General features: G+C 55.0%; 1 protein-coding gene across 1 annotated transcript in view; it reads right to left on the minus strand.

Annotated features, from left to right (window-relative positions):
• Positions 1–243: 243 nt before the first annotated feature.
• Positions 244–12,534, minus strand: part of TWF2 (twinfilin actin-binding protein 2) — a 13,635-nt gene continuing 1,344 nt past the window's right edge. Inside the window, exons 2-8 of the mRNA XM_010188629.1 lie at positions 9,303–9,481; positions 6,790–6,885; positions 5,927–6,031; positions 1,489–1,614; positions 1,249–1,399; positions 705–826; positions 244–532 (exon numbers count right to left, since the gene is read on the minus strand). Coding sequence (XP_010186931.1) covers positions 365–532; positions 705–826; positions 1,249–1,399; positions 1,489–1,614; positions 5,927–6,031; positions 6,790–6,885; positions 9,303–9,481 — 947 coding nt within the window. The 3' untranslated portion in view covers positions 244–364. The remainder of the gene's footprint in view (positions 533–704; positions 827–1,248; positions 1,400–1,488; positions 1,615–5,926; positions 6,032–6,789; positions 6,886–9,302; positions 9,482–12,534) is intronic.

Consider the following 12,534-nt stretch of genomic DNA (forward strand, 5'->3'; position numbering starts at 1 on the left):
CTTGCAGGCGGTTGCGCCCTCCAGTCCCCCAGCGGACATCGAGAGCAGCGGCTGTGACCCCAGGGGGACAGGAGCAAGGCTGGGGGACACCACCCTGCTGCTCCCATCCTCCTCTGACAGCCCCGGGGCTCACACAAGGACACAGGGAAAAGAAACACCAAGAACCCCACACCCTCCCCATTGCTCTGCCCCCAGGTGCAACAAGCCATCCTGATGTTTAAAAAAAGGAATGAAATAGGAAAAAAAAGAAGGGGGAGGAAAAATAAAAAAGGCTGAGATGGAGAAAAAGATCCCCAGGTCGGTGGAGACGAAGCCGGGAAGCGCTGCGGGGATGCTGTCCGTTCACCGCCCAGTCCTGCAGCACCTAACTGTCCTCGCCGTTCTCACCCGGCCCCTTGATCAGCCGCTTCTGTCCCCGCTTCCCCACCGGCCCCTTGGGCTTAGCGAAGGCCTGCTTGAAGGCGTGCTGCTTGGGGTGCACCTCCTCGTAGAGGAACTCTGCCGTCAGCTCAGCTCCGTCGTCGATCTCGATCTGCGCCCAGAAGCAGCGATGGGGGTTTAGGGGGAGTCTTGGCACCCACTTCTGGGGCGTCCAACTGCCCCCTGAGCCGCCCAGCGGCGCTGGACCAAGGCTGCGGCACATTCCCTTGCAGATGCCCAGCACAGATCTCAGCTCCATCACCTCTGGGCAGGCTCACGCTTACCTTCTTGGCTATCTCCAGGCAAAACTCCTGCTCCACGGTGTCCAGCAACCGGCTCTTGCAGCTGGAGTAGAGCATGCGCTCCTTGATGCTGCATTTGTACCCAGGCATGGAGTAGATAAAGACTGCGAGAAGAGAGCAGGGCTCATGGTGCTGCCCAGGCTCATGGCCAGGGAGCACCCAGCAGCTGCATCCCGACCTGATCGCGGCGTTTCCAGCCCTCAGAATCCCAGTGTACTCAGCGACAGAAGACAAGCCATCCTATCTATGACCCCTCCCCAAACCTCCCCTGCCTCTCCCACGCCTGCAATGCAACGGCTGCACAAATCCTCCACGGCAGCACCCGGAGAGCCCTCCACCATGCATGGTGGCTTCTTTTGGCACCAAAGAACTTGTCAGCAGCACCCACAACAGGATCACAGCAAGTGGGAACCAACTCAAGGTCCCCTGCCACACCATCCTCATCCCCGCTCGCTCCCCAGTGGTCCAGGGAGAGGGGGAACCAGCGTGGGCTTGAACCAGCTGCATCCAGCGCCAAGGCACTCACCAACAGACTCCAGGTAGTCTCCCTCGTGCGAGTGTTTGTACAGGAAGAAATGGTAGCGAGCTGAGTCCTGCGGGATCCTCTTGGGCAGGTCAGCGATCTCCGTGGGGCTTGTGTGCACCAAGTCGATGGTCTCCCGCTCCAGATCCAGCTTCTGATGGACACAGGGGATGGAAGAGCAGATGGGGGCAAGAGGCAGCAGCAAGAGGCAGGGGCAGCAGGGGAGCTGTGCGAGGGACCTACCAGCTGGATGTAGTTGATTTTCTTCTGCTTGAGTGCCTGGATGGCTTGCTGGGCATCCGGCTGCAGGGGGAAGGCCAAGCCCTGCAGGGTCTGGTGCTTGCTCTCCACGCTGATCTCTGTCTTCACCTGGGGATGGAGATCATCCCCAGCATCAGGGCAGGGACTGGCAAAGATGGGGAAGGGAGGGAAAGGAAAACCGGCCGGTGCCACAGCAAAAGGCTTCTCATTCAAGGAGCCACCTGACATCTGGCTTACAGGGACCATGGCATTAAAGCACCCAAGGTCAGCCAGGCTCGGGGTGACGGTGCTCATCACCACACCATTGCGCCGGGAGACCACCCGGCCTCGGCCATGCAACCCCATGCCCCCCCGCTTCACTCCCAGTAAAGACCATCTGAAAACTGACGTGTCCCTGTCAGAGATGCTGTGACCAATGCTGGCACATGTCCATCTATGATCATCTCCCACTGCAACCTGGGGTTGATGGAGGGAGCCCTGAAATCACAGCGCTCAGCGGCACAGGTCCCCGTCAGCAGGGAGAGCAAGCCCCTCCTCGGTGGCTTTAATTGCAGGTGACAGGCAGCCCCTCCGACGCTGGAGCTGGGAAATTAGAGATCCACAGCTCGGAAAGACCTAGCTGCTGTTTGTCCTGCAAGGCAGAGGCTGCTGCCCAGACCCCAGCAAACCCCCCTCCTTCAGAAGACTGAACCCCACTTCAAAGAGGGTAGAGAAAGAGATTGCAGAGACATCGCATCACCCCGGTGCCTCCATCCAGCCACAACGGGGAGCCCCTGACCGGGACCAGAGGGTGCCATGAGGCAGCAGGGGCAGGACGCGCGGGCACGGCATACCTCCTCGGGACCGGGGTACTCTACCAGCGATGGGCAGCAGCAACAGCCCCCCACCATCTGCCACAGAATACAGGGAGACGGCGTCACCCCGACAGCGGAGGAGTCCATCCCGCCTCCAGAATCCCTCAGAGGGACAGTCTAATGCTAACCCAGGTGCTCCGCAGCATGTGTGGGTCCCTTTGAGATCAGTTTTGAGGATTTTGGATACAGTCCAGCCTTTCTTAAAACATTTGTTTTCTTTTCCCTCCCCCCACATAGAGAAAACCAAGAAAAATCAAGGCATGCCAAGAGAAACACGAGAGTTTTAGCTCACATCTCAAAGAGAGCTCGGCAGTGCCAACGTGGATCTCGTTACGAGGCTGCCCTTCATTATACAACAGCCCCGCACGGTACCCACGCCTGGGGAGGTGATGGACCCGGATGCCTGGAGCAAAGCATGCACAAAAACACCGCCAGGAAAAGGAAAAACCGGGCATCAAGCGGGCAGAGCAGCCTACCATCTCGGTGTTCGAGTCCTGGGAACGGGAGTCCTGCGAGCGTGGGGAGAGGAGACACACGGTCAACGGCACCCGTGCGGGGGTGGAGGGGGGATCTCGTGTGTAACGAGAAGGGGAGGGGGACACACGGACATGCCAGGAGGATGGAGGCAAGGCGTACCATCTCTCTGCTGGAGGCCAGGGAAGGCGGGTCCTGGCGGCATGGGCAGGGAGAGCGGCAAAAAACGACATGGGAGACATCAGCACTGAGGAGTGGGAGGGAGAGCCCCAGCCCCGAAGTACCCACACAGATCCTGTCCCTGACCTCCAAACTCTGCTGTCCTACCATCCCCTGGGGTGCCGTGGCACCAGCAAGGGCCCAGGGACGAGCGTGCAGGGGTTCAGATGGCACACACAAGCTCTCCTGGTCCTACCCTGTGGAGAGGTGTGGGAGAGGACATTACCACTGCCAACACCTCCGGATCCTCATCTTTCTCCCCTGTAAACACGAGAAGGCTGGGAAGGTTACGGCAGGACTGGAGAGAACTAGAGCTGCTACAAGGAAATGTCTCTGAGCCATGGTGCTGAGCCCAGCTAACGGGTATTTCTCTGTCTTATGATGAAGCCTTCACGGGGAGCGGTTCTGGTGAAGCCTCTGCTCTACCCACCCACCAACCTGTGCAGCAGCTGCAGGTGACACCCCCTTACCTGCAGTGCCACAGGCGCTTTTATTTCCTTTCAATTCTTCTGCTTCACCCCCAGCTCCAAAGCTGCCTCCCCCCCTCATGACCCCATGATGCAACACAACTGGCCCCGCTCTGTGCTTCTGAGCCTGCGATGCTTCACGAAAGACTTCCCGCTCGTGGGTGTTGTCAGGTAACTCAATCCCAAACTCAAAGCCATTTCCTAGTCCACAGTCTGCTGACAGCTCCCAGCCCAGTACAGCTGGCAATGCATTTTCCAGTCATTAAAAAAAAAGTATATATAAAACAAATGGCAAATTTTTGTGAGCTTCCACCCAGCTATCAAGAAGGAGGGTAGCTCACGACATCGCCTGTGTCAAACAGCGGGGGAAGCCCAGCTCACGAAGCACAAAACCTGCTTCATCAAGGGCCGGGCAGCCACCCGGGGGATGTGCAAACCCTAGTGCTTCCTGTCTCGGTGTAAAACTCCACTGCACCAGCTTTGAAGCCACTGCCACGCAGCCACTGCCTCCTGCTGCCCGCTCTGCTGCTGCCCTTCCCCTCCCATTCCTTCAGCTTCTGCCAGCCCAGAAACAGAGCCACCTTTGGCATGAAGGCTGCAAACCTGGTCAGCATCTCAGGGGGTCGTGCATCGACAGCATGAGAGGAAGAGGACCCCACAGCCTGTGTGCAACGTGCACACAGGTACAAGGGCCCTGTAAGCCTGCAGGCATCACTGTACTGAGCAGGGCGCTGCTTCAGGTTGAGAGCTGCTGTCATATCACTCCTCTTGGGGAAAGCCCTCTGCTTTTCATGGCTCCAGAAACTCGCTCAGAGCTGCATTTACTGAAAGTCCTCCCTAGGGCAGGGAAGGTGAGCACGGCACAGTGCGCCCACGCTGTAGCTCCCACTGCATCCAGCTCCGTGGCCAGGGCCCAGCAGGTGCAGCTCCTGCACCAACACAGAGACCAAGCCCCTCAGCACACCCAGCGCTTGGCTGCTTCCCAACTCTAAATCCACAGGCAAAAGCATATCTATTTTCCTCTCTTTCTAAATGCTGGTCACTGCTCCCCGTGGCCTGGGCTGACACAGGGGACAGTGCACCTTTAAAATAAACCCCAACCGAATCAAATGGCAGCAGCACCTTCACCTGGGAGCTGTGTCTCGCAAAGGTGAGGGTGGGAAGCAGAGCACGGCAGATCAACCAGAGAACGAACTCCATGAGCACCGCTTACCTGGGCACTTGACCCTGCGAGACACAGCCTCCTAAAAACGCCCCAGAACTACTTAATCCTGCAGCACTGGCCAGCCGAGATGACAGCACAGACACCCAGAGGTGCCAAACAAGCCACAGAGCCACCATCAGCATCCATCTCTCTCTTCTCCAAGTGCTGGCATCACCTTGGATCCTCCTCCTCCTTTCAGCTAGGAGCTGGGATAACCACCCTGAGACCCATGCAGTGGAGACCACCCCTTGGCATCTCCCAAACACCCCTCAGCTCGGCCACCCCCAGACCTGCTCTGGCAGGTGGAAACCTCCTGCATCATCTCTGTCATTAATTAACGCCATCAGGCTGATTAGCTTCGTGTCTCCCAGGCGTGTCCTGATCCACCCATGAGCCCCATACAGCTCCAGCACGGACAGATGAGCGAAGGATGCTCCTCTAGAGACAAAGGCTTTCCATGGCACCCAAGTGAAATCCCCCCAGTCCCAACAAAATCATGCTTCCAGGTGGTCTTCCCACCCGGCGAGCCGACCCCCTCCCCTGCCTCCGCATTTCACAGCACCACAGAGGTTGGCACAAGTGCCTTGAGATGCCAGCTGGGAGATGATGGCCTTACAGCCTTGTCTACCCCCAGCCCTATGCTGTGTCACTTCCACCTCTTTTTCCAGCCCAGATGTCCCCAAAATTAGGCTACGATCACTATTTCTTGGGACAGCACCTCTCACAGTTATAGCCATAGAGAAGGAGTATGGGCAAGGATGCTGTTGCAGCCCAAAGATAAGCCTGAATTCTTCCTGCCTCCCCCAGAAATTCAGACTCAGCTCTGGCTTTTGCCTCAACACCCAGAGGTTAGAGACTCTTGCCTGCTTTCAGCCTTGAACCATCTTCTGACTGCCCATTACAGAGAGTGAAACATAGCCCTGAGCTCGCATGCTAGCAAGGAAAAGCAAAAAAAAAAAGACTGTAAATTCCTTTCTATGCCACCAATTTGGCTGTGAGGATGCTCGGTCCACCTCGGCAAGGGCAGGAATGGATTAAACCACAGAGGTACAAGAGAGCTCAGTAAAAACAAGCCATGCCTTTTAGCTGGATGCTTGGATCCTTGCTCCCACACCTCCAGCAGCAAACACATCCCTGCATCCCACATCTATGCCTAAGCCGAGAGTCTCGGGCTCCTTCTCCACAGGCCAGCAGACACCCACCTCATTGATGCGGATCTGCTGGAGCTCCTGCTCGGCTGCAGTCAGCGGGGCTGGGGCGGAACAGGAGGACACGTGCTTTTGGTAACCGCTCAGGGACACATCCTCCTGCAGACAGAGGGACAGTGACAGGGGAGAAGCGTCAGGGGGTGGTCATCACCACAGGGCTGGATGCAGCTCCAGCCTTGAAGCAGCATCTGAGCAACCCAGAGGGCCTCTCCTTACCAGGAGGATCAACCCCAGTAGCGCTCTCAGACACCTTGGTGCAAATCCCATGCTTGATTTTAAACAGTGCCCACAACCACCTGTGCCCATTCAGACCACCCTGTTCCTCCACTGGCTCCTCCAACTGATTAACAGAGCTCTTGAGCACAAAAGCAAGAGGAAAAGATAGAGACCATTGCCCAAAGCAGCAGAGAGGGGCCCTGGAGCAGCAGGGCAGCTGCCCTGGGAAGCCCTGGCTGCGCAGCTCCCTCTGTGACAAGTCCATGGAAGAGGAGGAAGCTCCCACCAGGCACTGCTGGGGAAGTGCAGCCGGATAATCCGAGCACAGCAGCGGCTCTCAGTGCTGGAGTCACACTGCCACCGCCTGGCACTTCTTTTTCTGCTCAGTAAAGCTCTGGATCTCTTGGGAGCCTTCCTCCCACCTCTCCCACGGTTTCTATCACAGACTGCCTGCAGCCGTGCAGACAGGAGAAGGCAGCAGCAGCCACCCAGGAGACTAAAGCAGCACAGGGACAAACCTTTATACTGTGCCCCCCAAATGCCAGCACCCCACATCCTCCCCAGCTTCAGCATCAAGCCTGGGGTAGGCTCCCGAGTCTCAGGGTTGATCTCAAAAGGCTGCCCAGGAACCACTACCATACCTTCACCGTTCCAAACATCTCGTCCTTTATGTGCCCTCCGCCAAACTCCTTCTTCACCGTGGCTCTGGTGGCCGCATACAGCATCTTCAGCCGGACCTGCACCAGGAGGGACAGCAAGGCCAGTCAGAGAGGAGCATGGCAGGGCCAGAGGGCAGCACCTCCACACAAGGGGTGCCTGATCCTCACAGACACCACATCCCCACAAAGCTCAGCCCTCCCTGGGAGCAACCACCTGGGTTCTAGCGCAGGCCGGTTTCTGACCGCAGCATCTCCAGGTAAGGAGCAGCCAGGAAAACCCCTCAGTGCTATCACCAGGTCTGCCTGTGCATGGCACAGCCTCACCAGGCACTGCCCGCGATCTGCAGGTTGATTCTGCGCTTTGCTTTCCCACCCCTGAGCTGCAGTGTGTCATTTGGCGTTATTCTTCTGCAAAGCGCAGGTAAGAGCTTTGGCAAGTGCTCCTTGGTGCATCACCCTTGCAAAAAGACCCTACAGTTTTCTGAGATATCTATTATTGTATATTATTATGTCTATCCCATGTATGTGTACATGCACACACGTACGTGTATATAGACATATACTATTATATAAATACACGCACGTGTACTCTCACACACACATGTACGTACACACATGGGGACACACACAGCCACAGCCTCACACACACTACCACAGGCCCACACACAGCCACACACAGCCACAGACACACACACACACACACACAGATACATATACATATACACAGACGGATAAGGATAAGGATATGGTTTAGTGGGTAAACAGGACCCACTTTACTGTGGTAAAAACCACATAAGGATATGGTTTAGTGGGTAGACAGGAACGGTTGGACATGATGATCTCAGAGGGCTTTTCCAACCGAGCGATTCTGTGATACACAGAGATACACACACACACACACACACACACACACAGATACATATACACACACATACACACACAGATACATATACACACACACAGAGATACATATACAGACAGACACATATACACACACAGATACAGAGATACATATACACACAGATACAGACAGATACATATACACACAGATACAGATACATATACACACATACACAGATACATATACACAGAGATACATATACACACAGATACACAGACAGATACATATACATACACACACAGATACATATACACACACACAGAGATACATATACAGACAGACACATATACACACACAGATACAGAGATACATATACACACAGATACAGACAGATACATATACACACAGATACAGATACATATACACACATACACAGATACATATACACAGAGATACATATACACACAGATACACAGACAGATACATATACACACATACACAGATACACATAGATACATTTACACACACAGACATACATACACACACAGACATATACACACACACAGACACGTACATATACACACAGACACACGCATACATACACACACACGCACACACATGCGCACACATGCACACATACACATGGATATGCACATATGGATATGCAAGATACACACAGATACATATACACGCATACACAGGTACACAGATACATTTACACACACAGAGATACATACACACACAGACACATACATATACACACAGACATATACACACACACAGACACGTACATATACACACAGACACACGCATACATACACATACGCACACATATACACATGGATATGCACATATGGATATGCACATGTATGCATATGCATATACACATGTACACATGTATGCATATGCATGTACACATGTACGCATACGCATGCATACATATCCATATATAAATGTGACAAGCATATATAAATGTGACGTGTTAACACGGCAGTAAATCTCAGTGCTGCTGAAAGCCAGATACAGAGACATGCTCAGCACGATGGCATTCGCCAAGCTGTCCCGCTGAACCTCCCCAGACCAGCCTGCTGACCCCTCAGCCCATTTGCGCCCGCTCTCTGATGCTGTCTCCTACCCCACCAGCCAGTCCAGCAGGTGTCAATGCTGGCTCGGCCATATGTGGCTCTGAGGGAGCCAGCCTGCCTGGTGCTTTTTAAGGCCGATTCTGGAGCCCGGCCCAGAGTGGGGACAGCAGCCACTCTGTGTCAGGCCTCGAGCGCAGCACGGCCAGGCGAGTTGGTACCAGCACCAGCTCTTCCCACCGATGCTTTTGGCCAGAGCCATGGCAGGAGGTATCCATCCCAGTCCAGTGGTCCACACCGCTCCCCTCTCCATATCCCAATCCCTCCACCTCCTCAGGCAGTGCTGCAAAGAGGACAGAGACACAGTCCTCTGTTCCACAGCCCCTGCATCTTAAAAAACTCCCCCATCCCCAAAGCGATCTCTACTTCTTAACCCCAGCACGACAACGGAAGGTGTGAACGCTCCTCCTCAGCCCAGTGCAAAATCCACTTGGCCAGCATATCCTCTCCCCACCTCCCAGAGTGCGTCCGTGTCCCCACGCCGGGGGGTCACAGCCCTGTGCGCTGCTCACCGGGGAGCTGTCAGGGGACCAGGAGATGAAGAGCCACTCATAGCCCTGGGCGTTCTGGCTGTCCAGGCGGTACAGCACGTAGCATGGCTGCTGCTCGTCCAGCAAAGGCAGCACGAAGGCATCATAGTCAGCATCCCAGCGCCGGGACAGCTCTTTGTGGGCTCCCAGCACAAGCTGTTCTGGAAGAAGAAGATGGAAAAGGTGGTGTTAGATGAAGGCAAGACTTAACTCACCTTGCAGGACCATGGGATGTTTCGTCTAAGGGCTCATTGCAGCTCCAGGGCTGACAATGATGCCATCCTGCTAAGAAGCAAATTAAGACCTGGAAACATGATGTATGAACGTACACCCCAACAGATGCAGCAGATGCCATCAGGGCTGTGGCCACCACAGAGGGGCTGGTTTTCTACCAGCATCCCACTGCCTCCTGTCAATCATCCCCTCCCATGCTCCTCACTGCTGAGATCTCCTCTCTGGTGACCATCCATAACTTCCTTCCACTCTGCTCCCTCCAGCTGTGTAGTCCTCAACCATCCCTCCTTGCTCACAGGTGAACTTGAGTTCTCCTCCATCCCACCTAGAAGACCTCACCAGGGACACCCCACCTAGATTTGGGGTGCTGAGAAAAAAGAAGGTCCCATAGCAAAAGCCAGGACGATGAGCCAACAACACTGCTCTCATCAGTGCCTCTGAAATCTCAGAGGGGTCAAAATCAAATCTGATACACAAAGCCTGTGTCTGTGGGGACCAGAGATGTGCCAGAGACCCCAGCCATGGCAGCGGACCTTGCTGCCAGGAGAGCTCCAGCCTCTGGAAGTAACCTACATATTTCATGCACACAGCAGTGTCTCAGGTATCTGGAGGGTATTTTTTTCTGCTGCTGTGAAAGTGGTGGTGGGGTTGTGAGCCCTGTAAGCCAGACAGCACTCGGCTGGGATTTAAATGCTGGTGCAGGCATCATGTTGAACATCAAAACCATCATTGTGAGGGTCAAACCAAGCTTTAGGACAGGTGGATGGAAAAGCAATGGTGCTAGAGACGATCAGTCTAGGTTGCCAGCAAACAGCCTGTATTTTTATTCCATTTTCAGATTCAGAAAGGTCTGAGAGGAGATGTCAGGACTCAGAACAAGATGTAGGAAAATTCAGAGGTGCCAAAACAAAACACGTCGAGGCCTTGGACAGTTTTTGCTTGAGGGGAAGCTCAGCCTGGCACGTGCCCTGCCTGGACCTCTGCCCATGGCCCTGCTGCCTGCAGGGAGCCCCTTGGCTGGGGGACAGCCCCTCTCCCTCCCAACCCACCCAGCTCAGCAGCTCCAAATCCCGTGGCAGGAAAGCTTTTAAGGAACACCTTCGGCAAAAACACCTGTTTGGAGAAAGAGACGCGTAAAAACCTCAACATACCCCTAAAATCAACATAAAGCCTTGCAAACAGATTTGTGCATCACAAAGACCTGGGATTCCCAAGAGTCTGCAGGGAATTTTGCCCAGCCAAATCCACTGGCAGCTGGTGGGTGTCTCCATCTGTCAGACATCCCGACACCTCACGAGGGAGGCAATCAGTGCTGAGTCACTCCAGGCTATGCCCGGGCTGCGCCCAAGCCAGACCCCGGCTGTGCCACTGCAGTCGGCAGCCTCCAGCGTTCCCTTGGGCCAGAGGAGCCGCTTGTTCCCCTGCCTCTCACTGGGCTCTTCACAGTTCAGCTCAACCCATTCAGAGCCAAATTTTCCTCTCCAGGAAGTATCAGGAAAGGGAAACCCGGAGCAGCTGCCTTTCAGCAAACCATCATCGTCAGCACTGGCTATTCCAGGCTCCATTTCTGCTGCTGGAAAAGGCACAGCCAGGAGAGTTTCTGGCCCTGGAGGTGTCTCCAGCACTCGGCTGCAGGCAGGGCTGCCTTGCTACAAAAGCCCCCTACAGGCCACCCCTGCCTGCAGCTCTGGCAGGCGCCGTGGGGGCACAGCCCAGGAGCTGTGAGTCCGCAAAGCTCAGCACACAACATCACCTATGTGCAAAAAAACACACCCAGACGGGGAGACTACAAAGCCCCCTTTGTCCCTAAACCAGCTGACAGCGAGGAATAGAGCATCACCTAAAACCACGCTGGACCACAAGCCACTCTCGTGCCAGGAAGCCATTGCTGAGCCTCATTGTGCGACCCCCACACCTTCTCCATCCAACCTTGGCTTCTCATGGCTGGCCCCCAAAGGCAACATCAGCTCAAAGAGGTCCCAAAGGGTTGCTCAGCCAGAGCTGCTGTCCTGGGGATGCCTGGACACAGTGTCTGCCATAACACTCCTTGCACCATCTTCCTCTCCTTCCACCTGCCATTGCCTGCTACAACAGGCCCCAAGACTGATGCCCCACAGGGCAGAAGGTCCTCTGCACACCACCGAGCAGGGCTGCTGCCATGCCCTCCCCAGCTGGCTCAGGACACTTCCCTGCCAGGTCAGCATGCTTGAGTCCAGCTGTGACGTCTGGCCTCTCATTACTGCCTCAAGGTCCTTCTCGGGTGGGTGGCAGCAGGCTGATGCCCTCCGTGCTACAGAAAAGAGTGGCAGCCCAGGGGGACCAAGCACTTTGTCCCAAGTCGTGCAGGAGGGCAGGTTTCCTGAGCGAGGCTGGTGGGACCACCGCCACCTTGTCCCCAGCAGACCAGGCCTTCCAGTGCAGAGGTGCTCCTGGCTCTCCCCCTTCCACCAGGAGAGCCTTGGGCTCTGCTGCATCTCAGAGGATTTTGCAGACACCCATGCTCCTCCAGAGCTGCCCATGGCTGGTCTAGGCCAGGGAAAAGAAGCCAGCAGGGTGGGAGAGACGGACTGTGAAGTGCAAAACACTGCAAGCAAGGCTGGTCCATGAAGCAGCTGCTGCCACCAACACATCAGACAGATAAATATATCCCATTCAGCCCAAGCAGGCGACATGGTGGGTCATGGCTTCATTGATGGCAAAAAGTCTCCCTTCCTGGCATCACCACCCACAACCCAAAGCCAGCGGCACAAGCCCTAAGACCGGGCTTAGAGGCATACATGACTTATCCTAATGCAAACCCAGTTCCCACTTTTTAAAAACAAAAGGAGCCAAGAGAGCAAAATCATGTCAAAGATGCTCTGAAGAAACAATGCAGATGTCGCATCCCAACATACAAGGGCCTAGCCAAGAACAAAGCCAACACCGCTGAACTTGCAGTGGCCCCACTGATGTGTCCCACGTGTTTCAGTCACGACGTTCT

The sequence above is a fragment of the Mesitornis unicolor genome, unplaced genomic scaffold (assembly GCF_000695765.1).
Source record: "Mesitornis unicolor isolate BGI_N332 unplaced genomic scaffold, ASM69576v1 scaffold4137, whole genome shotgun sequence".
NCBI classification, from domain to species: domain Eukaryota; kingdom Metazoa; phylum Chordata; class Aves; order Mesitornithiformes; family Mesitornithidae; genus Mesitornis; species Mesitornis unicolor.